The sequence below is a fragment of the Tachyglossus aculeatus genome, chromosome 14, assembly GCF_015852505.1.
Source record: "Tachyglossus aculeatus isolate mTacAcu1 chromosome 14, mTacAcu1.pri, whole genome shotgun sequence".
NCBI classification, from domain to species: Eukaryota; Metazoa; Chordata; class Mammalia; order Monotremata; family Tachyglossidae; genus Tachyglossus; species Tachyglossus aculeatus.
This window is the reverse complement of record NC_052079.1, coordinates 42,312,518-42,331,235: the sequence shown is the minus strand read 5'-3', so window position 1 is coordinate 42,331,235 and position 18,718 is coordinate 42,312,518. Positions and strand designations below refer to the sequence as shown.

Below are 18,718 nucleotides of genomic sequence, written 5' to 3'. Positions count from 1 at the left end.
CGGGGCCTCTAAGGGCCGCCCCCTTCCCTCCTCCCCTCCCGCCCGGTGTGAGGGCGTCGCCCTCCTTCCCTCAGCTTCAAGGAAGAGGGCGCCGACGCCTCCCGCCCCGTCCTCCCGGGGGCCCGGGGTTGTGTGCAGGCCCCCGGGGAAGGGTTTTCCCGCCACCCTCCCCCACCGCCATTGACGACCCGGCCCCAACGGCACCGCCCCGAGGGCCCCAAAGAGGTAAAGCGCTTCCCCCGCAGCAGCTCCCTTCGCCTCCCCTGCCCGCCCGGGGGGCAACCGTTTGCCTCCTGGAGGCCTCGGGCCTCCACCCTGGACAAGCCGATGGAGGGGGAGGCGGGAGAGGCCGCTTCGATCGCCTTCGTTAGGGGGATGAGGATCCCCTGAAAGCCCACGTTACGTAGCACTGACTGTGGTGTTGACAAGCGCTCGCTATATGCTGAGCACTCGGGTCGCACTCAGGGTGAACACAGTTCCCACCCAACGTGGAGCTTAAACCCTGGACAAACCGATGGAGGTTGAGGCGCGAGAGGCCGCTTCGATCGCTTTCGTTAGGGGGATGAGGATCCCTTGAAAGCCCACGTTACGTAGTACTGACTGTGGTATTGACAAGCGCTCACTATATGCCAAGCACTGTCTTTAATTATGGGGATGAGGATCCCTTAAAAGCCCACGTTACGTAGCACTGACTGTGGTGTTGACAAGCGCTCGCTATATGCTGAGCACTCGGGTCGCACTCAGGGTGAACACAGTTCCCACCCAACGTGGAGCTTAAACCCGATGGAGGTTGAGGCGCGAGAGGCCCCTTCGATCGCCTTCGTTATGCGGATGAGGATCCCTTGAAAGCCCACGTTACGTAATACTGACTGTGGTATTGATAAGCGCTCACTATATGCCAAGCACTGTAGTGAGCACTCAGGGTGAACACAGTTCCCACCCAATGTGGAGCTTAAACCCGATGGAGGCTGAGGCGCGAGAGGCCGCTTCGATCGCCTTCGTTATGGGGATGAGGATCCCTTAAAAGCCCACGTTATGTAATACTGACTGTGGTGTTGACATGCACTCACTATATGCCAAGCACTGTCTTTAATTATGGGGATGAGGATCCCCTAAAAGCCCACATTACATAATACTGACTGTGGTATTGACAAGCGCTCACTATATGCCAAGCACTGTAGTGAGCACTCAGGGTGAACACAGTTCCCACCCAACGTGGAGCTTAAACCCTGGACAAACCGATGGAGGTTGAGGCACGAGAGGCCGCTTCGATCGCTTTCGTTAGGGGGATGAGGATCCCTTGAAAGCCCACGTTACGTAGTACTGACTGTGGTATTGACAAGCGCTCGCTATATGCCAAGCACTGTCTTTAATTATGGGGATGAGGATCCCCTAAAAGCCCACGTTACGTAATACTGACTGTGGTATTGACAAGCGCTCACTATATGCTAAGCACTGTCTTTAATTATGGGGATGAGGATCCCTTAAAAGCCCACGTTACGTAGTAGTGACTGTGGTGTTGACAAGCGCTCGCTATATGTTGAGCACTCGGGTCGCCCTCAGGGTGAACACAGTTCCCACCCAACGTGGAGCTTAAACCCGATGGAGGTTGAGGTACGAGAGGCCGCTTCGATCGCCTTCGTTATGGGGATGAGGATCCCCTGAAAGCCCACGTTACGTAGCACTGACTGTGGTGTTGACAAGCGCTCGCTATATGCCAAGCACTGTAGTGAGCACTCAGGGTGAACACAGTTCCCACCCAACGTGGAGCTTAAACCCTGGACAAACCGATGGAGGTTGAGGCACGAGAGGCCGCTTCGATCGCTTTCGTTAGGGGGATGAGGATCCCTTGAAAGCCCACGTTACGTAGTACTGACTGTGGTATTGACAAGCGCTCGCTATATGCCAAGCACTGTCTTTAATTATGGGGATGAGGATCCCCTAAAAGCCCACGTTACGTAATACTGACTGTGGTATTGACAAGCGCTCACTATATGCCAAGCACTGTAGTGAGCACTCAGGGTGAACACAGTTCCCACCCAACGTGGAGCTTAAACCCGATGGAGGTTGAGGCGCGAGAGGCCCCTTCAATCGCCTTCGTTATGCGGATGAGGATCCCTTGAAAGCCCACGTTACGTAATACTGACTGTGGTATTGATAAGCGCTCACTATATGCCAAGCACTGTAGTGAGCACTCAGGGTGAACACAGTTCCCACCCAACGTGGAGCTTAAACCCGATGGAGGCTGAGGCGCGAGAGGCCGCTTCGATCGCCTTCGTTATGGGGATGAGGATCCCTTAAAAGCCCACGTTATGTAATACTGACTGTGGTGTTGACATGCACTCACTATATGCCAAGTACTGTCTTTAATTATGGGGATGAGGATCCCCTAAAAGCCCACATTACATAATACTGACTGTGGTATTGACAAGCGCTCACTATATGCCAAGCACTGTAGTGAGCACTCAGGGTGAACACAGTTCCCACCCAACGTGGAGCTTAAACCCTGGACAAACCGATGGAGGTTGAGGCGCGAGAGGCCGCTTCGATCGCTTTCGTTAGGGGGATGAGGATCCCTTGAAAGCCCACGTTACGTAGTACTGACTGTGGTATTGACAAGCGCTCACTATATGCCAAGCACTGTCTTTAATTATGGGGATGAGGATCCCTTAAAAGCCCACGTTACGTAGCACTGACTGTGGTGTTGACAAGCGCTCGCTATATGCTGAGCACTCGGGTCGCACTCAGGGTGAACACAGTTCCCACCCAACGTGGAGCTTAAACCCGATGGAGGTTGAGGCGCGAGAGGCCCCTTCGATCGCCTTCGTTATGCGGATGAGGATCCCTTGAAAGCCCACGTTACGTAATACTGACTGTGGTATTGATAAGCGCTCACTATATGCCAAGCACTGTAGTGAGCACTCAGGGTGAACACAGTTCCCACCCAATGTGGAGCTTAAACCCGATGGAGGCTGAGGCGCGAGAGGCCGCTTCGATCGCCTTCGTTATGGGGATGAGGATCCCTTAAAAGCCCACGTTATGTAATACTGACTGTGGTGTTGACATGCACTCACTATATGCCAAGCACTGTCTTTAATTATGGGGATGAGGATCCCCTAAAAGCCCACATTACATAATACTGACTGTGGTATTGACAAGCGCTCACTATATGCCAAGCACTGTAGTGAGCACTCAGGGTGAACACAGTTCCCACCCAACGTGGAGCTTAAACCCTGGACAAACCGATGGAGGTTGAGGCGCGAGAGGCCGCTTCGATCGCTTTCGTTAGGGGGATGAGGATCCCTTGAAAGCCCACGTTACGTAGTGCTGACTGTGGTATTGACAAGCGCTCACTATATGCCAAGCACTGTCTTTAATTATGGGGATGAGGATCCCTTAAAAGCCCACGTTACGTAGCACTGACTGTGGTGTTGACAAGCGCTCGCTATATGCTGAGCACTCGGGTCGCACTCAGGGTGAACACAGTTCCCACCCAACGTGGAGCTTAAACCCGATGGAGGTTGAGGTGCGAGAGGCCGCTTCGATCGCCTTCATTATGGGGATGAGGATCCCTTAAAAGCCCACGTTATGTAATACTGACTGTGGTGTTGACAGGCGCTCACTATATGCCAAGCACTGTCGTTAGTTATGGGGATGAGGATCCCCTAAAACCCACGTTACGTAATACTGACTGTGGTATTGACAAGCGCTCACTATATGCCAAGCACTGTCTTTAATTATGGGGGTGAGGATCCCCTAAAAGCCCACGTTACGTAGCACTGACTGTGGTGTTGACAAGCGCTCGCTATATGCTGAGCACTCGGGTCGCACTCAGGGTGAACACAGTTCCCACCCAACGTGGAGCTTAAACCCGATGGAGGTTGAGGCGCGAGAGGCCCCTTCGATCGCCTTCGTTATGCGGATGAGGATCCCTTGAAAGCCCACGTTACGTAATACTGACTGTGGTATTGATAAGCGCTCACTATATGCCAAGCACTGTAGTGAGCACTCAGGGTGAACACAGTTCCCACCCAATGTGGAGCTTAAACCCGATGGAGGCTGAGGCGCGAGAGGCCGCTTCGATCGCCTTCGTTATGGGGATGAGGATCCCTTAAAAGCCCACGTTATGTAATACTGACTGTGGTGTTGACATGCACTCACTATATGCCAAGCACTGTCTTTAATTATGGGGATGAGGATCCCCTAAAAGCCCACATTACATAATACTGACTGTGGTATTGACAAGCGCTCACTATATGCCAAGCACTGTAGTGAGCACTCAGGGTGAACACAGTTCCCACCCAACGTGGAGCTTAAACCCTGGACAAACCGATGGAGGTTGAGGCGCGAGAGGCCGCTTCGATCGCTTTCGTTAGGGGGATGAGGATCCCTTGAAAGCCCACGTTACGTAGTACTGACTGTGGTATTGACAAGCGCTCACTATATGCCAAGCACTGTCTTTAATTATGGGGATGAGGATCCCTTAAAAGCCCACGTTACGTAGCACTGACTGTGGTGTTGACAAGCGCTCGCTATATGCTGAGCACTCGGGTCGCACTCAGGGTGAACACAGTTCCCACCCAACGTGGAGCTTAAACCCGATGGAGGTTGAGGCGCGAGAGGCCCCTTCGATCGCCTTCGTTATGCGGATGAGGATCCCTTGAAAGCCCACGTTACGTAATACTGACTGTGGTATTGATAAGCGCTCACTATATGCCAAGCACTGTAGTGAGCACTCAGGGTGAACACAGTTCCCACCCAATGTGGAGCTTAAACCCGATGGAGGCTGAGGCGCGAGAGGCCGCTTCGATCGCCTTCGTTATGGGGATGAGGATCCCTTAAAAGCCCACGTTATGTAATACTGACTGTGGTGTTGACATGCACTCACTATATGCCAAGCACTGTCTTTAATTATGGGGATGAGGATCCCCTAAAAGCCCACATTACATAATACTGACTGTGGTATTGACAAGCGCTCACTATATGCCAAGCACTGTAGTGAGCACTCAGGGTGAACACAGTTCCCACCCAACGTGGAGCTTAAACCCTGGACAAACCGATGGAGGTTGAGGCGCGAGAGGCCGCTTCGATCGCTTTCGTTAGGGGGATGAGGATCCCTTGAAAGCCCACGTTACGTAGTACTGACTGTGGTATTGACAAGCGCTCACTATATGCCAAGCACTGTCTTTAATTATGGGGATGAGGATCCCTTAAAAGCCCACGTTACGTAGCACTGACTGTGGTGTTGACAAGCGCTCGCTATATGCTGAGCACTCGGGTCGCACTCAGGGTGAACACAGTTCCCACCCAACGTGGAGCTTAAACCCGATGGAGGTTGAGGTGCGAGAGGCCGCTTCGATCGCCTTCATTATGGGGATGAGGATCCCTTAAAAGCCCACGTTATGTAATACTGACTGTGGTGTTGACAGGCGCTCACTATATGCCAAGCACTGTCGTTAGTTATGGGGATGAGGATCCCCTAAAACCCACGTTACGTAATACTGACTGTGGTATTGACAAGCGCTCACTATATGCCAAGCACTGTCTTTAATTATGGGGGTGAGGATCCCCTAAAAGCCCACGTTACGTAATACTGACTGTGGTATTGACAAGCGCTCGCTATATGCTGAGCACTCGGGTTGCACTCAGGGTGAACACAGTTCCCACCCAACGTGGAGCTTAAACCCTGGACAAACCGATGGAGGTTGAGGCGCGAGAGGCCGCTTCGATTGCCTTCATTATGGGGATGAGGATCCCTTAAAAGCCCACGTTACGTAATACTGACTATGGTGTTGACATGCGCTCACTATATGCCAAGCACTGTCTTTAATTATGGGGATGAGGATCCCCTAAAAGCCCACATTACATAATACTGACTGTGGTATTGACAGGCGCTCACGATATGCCAAGCACTGTAGTGAGCACTCAGGGTGAACACAGTTCCCACCCAACGTGGAGCTTAAACCCGATGGAGGTTGAGGTGTGAGAGGCCGCTTCGATCGCCTTCGTTAGGGGGATGAGGATCCCTTGAAAGCCCACGTTACGTAGTACTGACTGTGGTGTTGACAAGCGCTCGCTATATGCTGAGCACTCGGGTCGCACTCAGGGTGAACACAGTTCCCACCCAACGTGGAGCTTAAACCCGATGGAGGTTGAGGTGCGAGAGGCCGCTTCGATTGTAATGCTGACTGTGGTGTTGACAAGCGCTCACTATATGCTGAGCACTCGGGTCGCACTCAGGGTGAACACAGTTCCCACCCAACGTGGAGCTTAAACCCGATGGAGGTTGAGGTGCGAGAGGCCGCTTCGATCGCCTTCGTTATGGGGATGAGGATCCCTTAAAAGCCCATGTTACGTAATACTGACTGTGATATTGACAAGCGCTCACTATATGCCAAGCACTGTAGTGAGCACTCAGGGTGAACACAGTTCCCACCCAACGTGGACCTTAAACCCTGGACAAACCGATGGAGGTTGAGCTGCGAGAGGCCGCTTCGATCGCCTTAATTATGGGGATGAGGATCCCTTAAAAGCCCACATTACGTAGTACTGACTATGGTATTGACAAGCGCTCACTATATGCCAAGCACTGTCTTTAATTATGGGGATGAGGATCCCCTAAAAGCTCACGTTACGTAATACTGACTGTGGTATTGACAAGCGCTCACTATATGCCAAGCACTGTCGTTAATTATGGGGATGAGGATCCCCTAAAAGCCCACGTTATGTAATACTGACTGTGGTATTGACAAGCGCTCACTATATGCCAAGCACTGTCTTTAATTATGGGGATGAGGATCCCCTAAAAGCCCACGTTATGTAATACTGACTGTGGTATTGACAAGCGCTCGCTGTATGCTGAGCACTCGGGTCGCACTCAGGGTGAACACAGTTCCCACCCCACGTGGAGCTTAAACCCGATGGAGGTTGAGGTGCGAGAGGCCGCTTCGATCGCCTTCGTTATGGGGATGAGGATCCCTTAAAAGCCCATGTTATGTAATACTGACTGTGGTATTGACAAGCGCTCACTATATGCCAAGCACTGTAGTGAGCACTCAGGGTGAACACAGTTCCCACCCAACGTGGACCTTAAACCCTGGACAAACCGATGGAGGTTGAGCTGCGAGAGGCCGCTTCGATCGCCTTAATTATGGGGATGAGGATGCCTTAAAAGCCCACATTACGTAGTACTGACTGTGGTATTGACAAGCGCTCACTATATGCTAAACACTGTCTTTAATTATGGGGATGAGGATCCCCTAAAAGCTCACGTTACATAATACTGACTGTGGTATTGACAAGCGCTCACTATATGCCAAGCACTGTCTTTAATTATGGGGATGAGGATCCCCTAAAAGCCCACGTTACGTAATACTGACTGTGGTATTGACAAGCGCTCGCTATATGCTGAGCACTCGGGTCGCACTCAGGGTGAATACAGTTCCCACCCAACGTGGAGCTTAAACCCGATGGAGGTTGAGGTGCGAGAGGCCGCTTCGATCGCCTTCATTATGGGGATGAGGATCCCCTAAAAGCCCACGTTACATAATACTGACTGTGGTATTGACAGGCGCTCACTATACGCCAAGCACTGTAGTGAGCACTCGGGGCGCACTCAGGGTGAACACAGTTCCCACCCAACGTGGAGCTTAAACCCTGGACAAACCAATGGAGGTTGAGGCACGAGAGGCCGCTTCAATCGCCTTAATTATGGGGATGAGGATCCCTTAAAAGCCCACGTTATGTAATACTGACTGTGGTATTGACAAGCGCTCACTATATGCCAAGCACTGTCTTTAATTATGGGATTAAGGATCCCCTAAAAGCCCACGTTACGTAGTACTGACTGTGGTATTGACAAGCGCTCACTATATGCCAAGCACTGTCTTTAATTATGGGGATGAGGATCCCTTAAAAGCCCACGTTACGTACTACTGACTGTGGTGTTGACAAGCGCTCGCTATATGCTGAGCACTCGGGTCGCACTCAGGGTGAATACAGTTCCCACCCAACGTGGAGCTTAAACCCGATGGAGGTTGAGGCGCGAGAGGCCGCTTCGATCGCCTTCATTATGGGGATGAGGATCCCTTGAAAGCCCACATTACGTAGTACTGACTGTGGTATTGACAAGCGCTCACTATATGCCAAGCACTGTCTTTAATTATGGGGATGAGGATCCCCTAAAAGCCCACGTTACGTAATACTGACTGTGGTATTGACAAGCGCTCACTATATGCCAAGCACTGTCTTTAATTATGGGGATGAGGATCCCTTAAAAGCCCACGTTACGTAGTACTGACTGTGGTGTTGACAAGCACTCGCTATATGCTGAGCACTCGGGTCGCACTCAGGGTGAACACAGTTCCAACCCAGCGTGGAGCTTAAACCCAATGGAGGTTGAGGCGCAAGAGGCCGCTTCGATCGCCTTCGTTATGGGGATGAGGATCCCTTGAAAGCCCACGTTACGTAATACTGACTGTGGTGTTGACAAGCGCTCGCTATATGCTGAGCACTCGGGTCACACTCAGGGTGAACACAGTTCCAACCCAACGTGGAGCTTAAACCCGATGGAGGTTGAGGTGCGAGAGGCCGCTTCGATCGCCTTCATTATGGGGAGCCACACACTTAAATATTCTTATACTCTACTATTTCTTCTATCCCAGTCTACTTTAATGTCTGTCTCCCTCTTTAGGCTATAATCTCCTTATGGGCAGGGATTGTGTCTACCAACTCTGTTGTACTTTCCAAAGCACTTAGTACAGTTCTCTATACAGAGTAAGCCCTCAGTAAGTTTAGAGTGCAACTGTCCCTTCTGGGACATTTAACTCATTGCCTGAACCATTATCATTTTTGCTGCTGTCCATATCTCTATTCTGTCCAACAGCCTCTACATCCTAATCCTCCTTGACCTCTCAGAGGTCTTTGGCACTGTCGACCACCCCCTTTTTCTGGAAATACTAACCAACCTTGACTTCACTGGCACTCTCCTGGCTCTCCTCCTATCTTTCTGACCACTCATTCTCAGTCTCTTCTGTGAGCTCCTTTTCTTTCTCCCACACACTAACTGTAGGAGTTCATCAAGGCTCAGTTCTGTGTCCTCTTATTCTCCATCTACACGCACTCCTTTGGAGGATTCATTCACTCCCAACAGCTTCAACTACCACCTCTATGCAGATGATTCCCAAATCTTCAGCCCTGATCTCTCTCCTTCTCTGCAGTATTTCCTCCTGCCTTCAGGACATCTCGACTAGGCTGTCCCACTGACACCTCAAGGTTAACATGTCCAAAACAGAAACTCCTCATATTCCCATCCAATCCCCATCCTTCATCTAACTTTCCCATCACTGTAGACCATCCTACCCGCCTACGGAGAAGCAACATTCTACCAAGAAGCCGCATGGCGTAGTGGATAGAGCCCCTGCCTGGGAGTCAGAATGACCCAGCTTCTGATCCCAGCTCTGCCACTTGTCTGCTGTGTGATCTTGGGCAAGTCACTTCACTTCTCTGTGCCCCAGCTACCTCATCTGTAAAATGGGGATGAAGACTGTGAGCCCTATGCAGAACAGGGACCGTGTCTAATCCGATTTGCTTGAATCCACCCCAGTGCTTAGTACAGTGACTGGCACATAGTAAGCACTTAACAGACACCACTATTATTATTATTGTCTCACAAGCCCATAACTTTGGTGTTATCCTCGACTCATCTCTCTCATTCAACCCACATATTTCATCCGGCACCACATCCTTTCAGTTCAACTTCACAACACTGCTAAAACCTGCCCTTTTCTCTCCATCCAAACCGCTACCGTGTTAATCCAAGCATTTATCCTATCCCACTTGGATTACTGCATCAACCTCCTCGCTGAGCTCCCTGCCTCCCCACTTCAGTCCATATTTCACTCTGCTGCTTGAATCGTTCAGTGCAAAACTGTTCAGTCTATGTTTCCCCACTCCTCAAGAACCTCCAGTGGTTGTCCATCCACCTTCGCATCAAACAGAAATTCGTTACCATCGGCTTTAAAGCACTCAATCACCTTGCCCCCTCAATGTTACCTCCCTGATTTCTTAATACATACCAGTGAATGCACTTCACTCCTCTAACACCAATCTACTCCCTGTACTTCAATCTCGTCTGTCTCACCTCCCACCCCTCGCCCACATCCTGCCCCTGGCCGGGAACTTCTTCCCTCTTCATATCTATCATTCTTCCCACCTTCAAAGCCTTATTAAAAACACATCTCCAAGAAGCTTTCCCTGACTAAGCCTTATTTCCTCTTCTCCCAATTCCTTCATCATCCTTGCACTTGGATTTGCACCCTTTATTTACCCCTCCCTCAGCCCCATATGTACATATGCATAATTTACTAATTTATAGTACTGTCTGTCTCCTTCCCTGGACAATGTTATAAGCTCACTGTGGGCAGCGAACATGTCTCCCTTATCTATCCCACTGCTTAGAACAGTGCTTGGCACATAGTAAGCACTTAACAAATGCCATCATTATTATTTATTATTATATTGTACCTCACCAGGCGCTTAGTACAGTGCTCTGCACATAGTAAGTGCTCAGTAAATATAATTGATTGAGTGATAGAGCCTTATCCAGCCCTCTAAATGCAATAGCTATTTTTATAGAGTTTTGTCATTAGAGAATTAAGTTCACAAAAGCTAGACGTAAGCCAACATTTTTAGTTTTGTCTGGTTTCTGCTCAATTATGTGCTAAATGTTTCTAAACCTCTTCTTTTTTGGTAAGTGATATTCTTCAAATTTGGTCACTATTTCCCTTTAATTCGTCATCTTTATTTTTCTCAATTTTGAAGTCATTGTAAACCACCAGTACTTCCTCCCCCAATGGCATTTGAGAAAATAGAGGAGAATTTAATTGTCACTCAGATCAGTCCCTATGACCATGCTATCTTTCCCATTTCAGGATCCAATCTGAGTCGGCTCAGCCTAAGCCCAGGAGACACAAAAATTCTAAGGTCTGGAGCAGCCAAACCCCTAAATTTTAAATGAAATGCCAGCATGTCAACCTGGAGGGAGCCATGTCCCATTTAAATGACTTCTGTGCGTGGTACTTTTCTGGAGTAGCAGTGGCACCGCAGAAAAGGTAAGTCAGACGGAAAAGTTTTTCTTTGTATTAGCTTCATCAGTTGCCAAGAGGATAGCATATATTGCTATGATTATCTGATTATCTTGTATCTATTACCCCAGTGCCTCGTACAATGCCTGGCAGATAGTAAGCACTTAAATATTATTAATATCATTTTTTAATTGTCTGCTACCCCAGTGCCTAATACAGTTCCTGGCACAGTACAGTATTTAGTAAGCACTTAAATACTACTAATATCACTTTTAATTATTATTATGAAACCTGAGGCCCATTTACATTTTAAATATGTATTTAGTCTCTTCTTTCTGCCCCCATGTTCTGTTCTCAGTAAATGCTGCTGCTGGGTGAGGTTGATTATGTATGTGTAATAGTAGTAGTATTTATTAATCATCATCATCATCAATCGTATTTATTGAGCGCTTACTGTGTGCAGAGCATTGTACTAAGCGCTTGAGAAGTACAAGTTGGATTGTTTACTGTGTGCAGAGCACTGTACTAAGCGCTGAGAGAGTCCACACAAATGGGAATTAGACATGGTCCCTGTCCCTTGGGGGTCAAGTGGATCTGCTTCCCAGCTTTTATCACTTTCTATCTCATGCTTTCTTTCTTTTGATCTCTCTTTGTGTCTCTGGTCTTTTCTGTCTCTCCCTCCGTATTCCTGTTATCCTTTCCTGCCATTTCCTCCCCATTCATCAGTTTGGACCATTGTACCTGCCCTTTCACTACGGAAGCCCCTCTTTTTCCTTCTTAAGCTCCAGAAAATAGGTGCACTTTAGGTGTTGGTTGCATTTGGTCATAGAATTGAATCTGAATAGGCATTAGTGCCTTCTGAACAGAACTGTGGCAAACTGAACAAAGGAACGGATTTCAGTCATGAAAAGGACATACTTTCGAGGCAACAAATCAGCTATACTCTGGGTTTTGCAGTACTTCACAATGTTAATCATTGTTTGAGTCTTGCTACTACTACTGCCAGTTGGAATCTGAGCTTTAGATCTTCAGATTGGGTTGCTTACAGAGGGATGAGTATTTTCAGCAATGGTAAACTGTTTCCATTTCACCTGTCCTTTCTCAATGTATGGATATCAAGCAGATGAGTCAGGGCTTTGATGTCTGGCCTCAAAAATCAATAAATGGTGAATTTTTAATGGTTCTTGTTAAATGCTTACTATGTGCCAGGCATTGTACTAAGAACTGAAGTAAGTGCAAAATAATAAGGTTGGACACAGTCCCTGTCCCACAGAAGGCTCACAGTCTAAATCGGAGGGAGAAGGATTTAATCCCCATTTTACAAATGAGGTGAATGAGGCACGGAGAAGTGAAGTGACTTGCTGAAGATCACACAGCAGGTAAGTGGTGGGGCTAAGATCAGAGCCTAGGTCCTCTGCTTCCCAGGCCCATGTTCTTTCCACCAGGACATGCTGCTTCCTTAATCCTATCTGTATCGTGTGTATTTTTATTTGTTTATATATTTGTCTGCACTTTCAATTATTTGTTCAGTTGTTTCATCCTGTCGTGTTTGCCCTGCATTATACCCGTTCTTCCTCCGGCTTTCGCAATCTATAAATATTTATCTGTGTCTCCCTTATGAGGGCAGGAGATGTCTATCTTACGGTTGGTCTACTCTTCCAAGCACTTAGTAGGCGATCAATAGATGCCATTGATTGATTTATAGAAAGATTAAGTGCTTGTCCAAGGTCACTCAGCAGGCTACTGGTAGAGATGGGACTAGAACCGGGTCTCCTCAAGGGACCCATGACCACTGTCACTCAGGAAAGGAGATTTTAAAATTCAATTAAGCACTTAGCAGAGTGCTCTGCACACAATAAGCAGCGTGGCCTAGTGGATAGAGCACAGGGCTGGAAGTCAGAAGGACCTGGGTTCTAATTCCAGCTCCACCACTTGTCTGCTGCATGACCTTGGACAAGATACTTGAATTCTTTGGGGCTCAGTTACTTCATCTGAGCCCCATGTGGGACACGGACTGTGTCCAATCTTATTAGCTTGTGTTCAACCCAGTGCTTAGTAAAGTGCCTGGCACTTAACAAAAACCATAAAAAAAGTATTCTATACATGCCATTGATGGATCGATTGATTGAGAGAACAAAATAACAGAGTTGCCCGCTTATTTTGCATTTAGGAGGACAACTAAGAAACAAGGGAACAGGTCCTCCAGAAACCCATTTATAATCCCCAGTTGAAACCATAGTTACATCAACACACCTCCCGTTGGCTGGGTTATGTGGAGATAATGGAGGACAGCAAAATATCTAAACCGTGCTTAGACTACAAGCTGAAATGTGTATAACCTAGGCAGACAGGGAGGGAAGAAGTCTTGTTATGGACATGGTGAGATACAGCTTCAGTTGCTGATCTAGCTGAGGTTTGCTGGGAGACAGTGGTGATAGACAGACCAGCCTGACCAGCCTGGTATGTAGCAAGAAGGAATAGGGTAACTCTTTTAGAATACAGACTTTGAGAAATTGTGACAGCAAGAAGGAGAACTGAAAATCCTGCCAAACGTTAGCAATACATAAAGCGACAACCTAGCAAAAAATGATCTATACATGTGTATAGTGCTCAGGAATTTCTGGGTGTACATTGTCCTCTTAAAGGTAATATTAAAAGTGACCTCTCCAGTGCACCTGTCGATGGAGTAGGAATCCATTATAAGTAACCTCTCTCAACACTTATTTTAAAGCTGGTGTTCCAAGGGGGCAGAATATTGACCTTACCATGGATTTTGAGGAACAATTTCTTATATTTTGATTTTCCTAAGTGCATCTCTCCCCCTGAGAGTATTGTTTCTCTTCCTGATGTTTTTTTCAGTGCATTGGAGTAAGAGTCACTTGTAAACACTGCAAAGACCACTGTGACTAGTACTGCAAAAGGCACAAGGTCTGAGGCCTGTTACAGGTACCCTTATCACAGGTGCTATTCATAAAGAGAAAACCAGAAAGAAGGGATAAAGGCTCACAGGGTAATGTCCCACTTCATCCTTTTCTCAGACTAAAGCTAGAGCAATTTAGAACCCCAGACCTGTAAAGTGGTGGTTTTACTAACACCAAATGACCCCAATACAAAGCCATGTCATTGTATCACTCGAGTCTCATAAAACTAAGCCTAATGGTTTCAAGGTTTCCAGCATCAGATCAGATTGATAGAATTGAACAGAGCTTCCCAGTTGTGGGATCACCAAGTATTGTTTCCTATTTTTTATGCATGAAATCTTGAGTATAAAATATTTTTTCTTCCATTTCTTAATCAATGCAGTATTTTTTAACCATGCATGTTGTCATGGGAAATGCAAATGGACATGTAAAAATACCAAAGATTCCATCCTGAATTTGCTACCCCAAAAGGTGTTAATGTTTTCTAAGGAACTGGACCTCCAAAAGGGCCTAACCATTTGGAATACAGTTACTACTGTGTGAGAAAGGGAGTTTTAGGAAAAACAATCTTAAAAAACAACCTCCCTACTCTGACAGAGCTGCTTGAAATGGGAGACCACTGTCCCTCTTCTGCAGTACTTATTCCTTGATGCCTGATTTATTTATTTCTCTAAAAGTAAAAGGGTCCATACACCCTGTTGTGGCTCTGTACCTTTTTATTTTCTCTGTTACCACCTATCTCCTTCTTTCAGCCTTAGGCTGTTAGGTTGCCTAGACGTCTCACCTCTTACAGCAGGTTGGCCTCTAAACTTGGGGTGAAAGTAAAACTTGACACATTCGAGACCTGCGGGTGGATTCAGAGCACATTTAAATCCCTGACCACATCTGATAAAATCAGATGTCATTGGGAGGGAAGGGGAAAATTGTTATAACTTTTTACAACGTTAAAATATGAAAAGAGGACTCGATGTGTATGTATTATTGAATTGACAATGCATCTGCTTTTAAGAAGTCGGGGCAGGGTGGCCTCAGACCTAATTGCAATCTGAGAGAAAAAGAAAGCTTTGAGGAAAAAAAGAAAATTCACCCTTATGTAAATTAGGATAGTAACGTAAAATCTTTCATTTTAAAGGGAATAATTTCAGTTGAAATTAATCATTTATATCGTCTGTATTGAGTGATTAACTATGTGCAGGATACTATTCTAAGCACTTGGAATGGTACCCTAGAATTTGTAGATACAATCCCTGCCCATAAGAAGTCTAAAGTATTGAAAGTAGCAGTCTGGTACTTGGGCTAGGGCATAAAAATTCGTAGTGAATTTACTTCATTTCTATTATGCTTTTCTAAAATCAGAGTACAGTGATCAGCATAAAGGCTGAAATTAAAAACTATTAGTTGACTGATGGGTACGGTTGCACCCCAGAGTTAATGACCTCTGTGTGAAAGGCGTGAATACTGCCTTCCTCACACACAGACCTTGACACAAGAGTGAACACATGCATTCTCTCTATTCTACCACCGAGGTGGGCCCTCTAAGGAAACACAGATTCACATCTCTGCGTCTGAAGAGAGTCTCTTTGGCCATAAACATTGAAAGTTGGATCTCCCGGAAGCTGTCCATTCGTCACCACCTGGACTGGTATTGACTGCAAGCAAAGCCCGCCAAGAAACATGAAGATCTTCCTGCAGCCGAGACACCTTTGCTGCATCATCTTCGGGGACTCCACCCCGGCCCTGGAGCACTGCTGCTCGAAACGCTGTTGCTGCAAGGGGAGGATCTACTGCCACCAACTCTTCGGAAGCCCTGACTTATGGGAGGACCACAAAATCCTGGATGAAGCCAAGGCCATATTGCGAGAAGCGCTTCAAGGTCCTATTGAGAGAGATGGACAAAATTTTGTGGCCCAGAGCTTGCAGGATGAACTGAGCCGACAGGAGGAAGGGCAAAATAGGCAGGAGAAACTGTGGGCAGGTGATGAGGAAGCCCAGATAAAAGAACTTGACCCACTGGAGGAAGTGGCTCTAGAGCTGGAGAGGGTGCGGGAAATGTACTGGGTGGAGAACGGCAAACAGGACCATCAGGAGACAGAACAAACTCCCGAGGAATCGCAGACCGAGGAAAAAGAAACACAGACGGAGGAAGTCGAAGCCGTGGGGCTGGAGTGGGCAGGGGAGATGTACACTGAGGCGAGTGGCGAGCTGGTCCAGGAAGAGACCGAACAAACTCCTGAGGAATCGTGGAGCAAGGAAAAGGGAACGCAGATGGAGGAGCTGGACCCCGTGGGCCTAGAAGTGGAGGAGCTGAGACCAGAGCGAGTCCAGGGTGCGGTGAAGCCGGAGCCCAGGGAGAAGCCTGAAGAATCAGCCATGGAAGAAGATGGGCTGAGGGGCTGTGGAGACCTTCTGGGCGCTGGGCCCGGCCTTTGGAAGCTTCCCACGCCCCCCTGGTTCCCGTGTGGGAGCTATTGCTGTGACTGGCTGTGTTCCTCCCTCGGATGGAACTCCTCCCCAGTCAATGTATTGGGCCTGGCCACTGATGCCGACGCTGAGGGAGGCCAGGAAACATTCAGTTTGCAGGAAGCGCCTCAGGATCTTCTTGAGAGGGACCAACACAATTCTGTTGCCCAGAGCTTGGAGGACCACCGGTGTCACATAGGGGCAAGGCGGAAAATGCAGGAAGAATTGTGGGCAGAGGAAAAAGGAACGCAGACCGACGAACTTGACCTACGGGAGCAAGAGGTTCTAGGCCTACAGTGGGTGCGAGAGATGTCCAGGGGAGAAAACAGCCAGCAGGATCACCAGGAGATAGAACAAACCTCTGAGGAACCGCAGACCAAGGAAAAGGGAACGCAGACGGAGGAGCTCGACCCATTGGAACAGGAGGCGATGGATGTGGCAGGAGCAGAGGAGCTCAGACTGGAGAAAGTACAGGGCCAAGTGAAGCTGGAAACCAAAGAGGAGCAGGAAGAAACCAAGGAGGAGGAGCTGGTGGAGCTGCAGTCACAGAGGGGCCACGGAGATGACCTGCAGGCTCACCCTGCCCCTCGGAAACGTCCCACCCCTCCCTGGTTCCCGAGTGGGGGCCACTGCTGCGACTGGATGTGCTGCTCCCTTGGATGCCTTCGCCTGCCCCTCATGGTCTATGTGCTGGGCCTGGCTGGTGGCGGCCCCAGGGCCTGGTCGGCCTGATCCTTTGTGTCTATGATTCTCCATGCTGCTTCTGGGGGAAGGGAGTTTTGCAATAAAGTGTTATTTTAGTGTTCGTTCTGTCTGGTGTGTCCTGTGCTAAATAACTGGAATGCACACTGATTGAGAGCAAAAGTAAACACGGTTGCGCTCATCCTAGGGGCAGGGGCAGGAGGGCTGTGGCCTAGGTGTGTTTGCCCTGTATGGGCTACATATGATCCACAGCACTTTTGAAATCATTCGCTGTGCTTCGTGGTGATGCCCTAAGCAGCTCGTCATGATGGCATCACGGTGTCCCAAAGCACTTCTCCAACAAGACTGCAAATCCTTCTCCCTTCGCATTCTCCAGACCGCAGCTCTCCCGATTCACAACTTTATGAAATCAAAACAAACCACACTCACCTCATCCAAATCTCCGGAGACCTTAGCTGTGGCAGCAGCACAAGGGTTGTGGGGAGGGCAGAGAGATTTAGTGGAATCTCAATATACTATGAAAATCACGTATTTTAATGGAAAAATGTATAGTCACATACCAACTGGAAAAGGAAAATGGCAAAATAGTCAAACTTTAATTAGTTTTGAAAAACAGCAAAGTAGTGCCTCGCCTTGGATTACAATACGCCCTAATATTCACTCAGTCCCTTCTCCAACTACCCCTTTGTCCACTGTTCATATGTGTCCTAGGAAAGGGGCTGAGATTCCAAAGACCAGCCTGTCTCCCATTACCATTGGTGTGGGTGAGACGAAGATTCTCTCCGTGAGCCCTTCCAATCTGGCTTCAGTTTCCTTCACTCCACAGAAATCGCCCTCCCAAGGTCACCAGTGATCTCCTTCCTGCCAAACACAATGGCCTCTAGTCTGACTTAATCCTTCTCGACCTCTCAGATGCCTTCGACACTGTGGACCACACCCTTCTCCTAGAAACATTATCTAACCTCAGTTTCAGACACTGGCTTCTCCTGGTTCTCCTGCTATCTCTCTGGCCGCTCATTCTCAGTCGCTTTCGCGGGCTCCTCTGCCTCCCTCCCCCTAATTGGGTGTTCCTCAAAATTCAGTTCTGGGTGCCCTTCTGTTCTTCAGCTCCACGCAGTCCCTTGGAGAACTCATTTACTCTTACGACTTCAACTACAATCGTTATGTGGATGATACAGAAATCTACCTCTCCCCGATCTCTCTCCCTCTCTGCAGTCTCGCATTCCCTCTTTCCTTCAGGACATCTGCATTTGGACGTCCTCTGGTCACCTCAAACTTAATATGTCTAAAACAGAACTTCTTAACCTCCCACGCCAATACTCTCCTCCCCCTCACTTTCCCATCACTGTAGATGGCACCACCATCCTTCCTGCTTCACAGCCCCATAACCTTGGCGTTATCCTTCACTCTTCTTACTCAACTCACATATTCAATCCATCACTAAATCCTGTTGGTTCCACCTTCACAACATCACTAAAATCCACCCTTTCCTCTCCATACAAACTGCTGCCACATTTACCTAAGCATTTATCCAATCCCGCCTTGATTACT

At 48.2% G+C, this 18,718-nt stretch overlaps 1 protein-coding gene across 1 annotated transcript; it reads left to right on the top strand.

Moving 5' to 3' along the window:
• Window positions 1–75: 75 nt before the first annotated feature.
• LOC119936944 lies at window positions 76–17,270 on the top strand. The gene is made up of 3 exons (XM_038756540.1): window positions 76–225; window positions 10,932–11,111; window positions 15,532–17,270. Exon 3 carries the CDS (start codon window positions 15,680–15,682, stop codon window positions 17,195–17,197), a length of 1,518 nt encoding a protein of 505 aa, XP_038612468.1. The 5' UTR covers window positions 76–225; window positions 10,932–11,111; window positions 15,532–15,679; the 3' UTR covers window positions 17,198–17,270.
• Window positions 17,271–18,718: the final 1,448 nt, after the last annotated feature.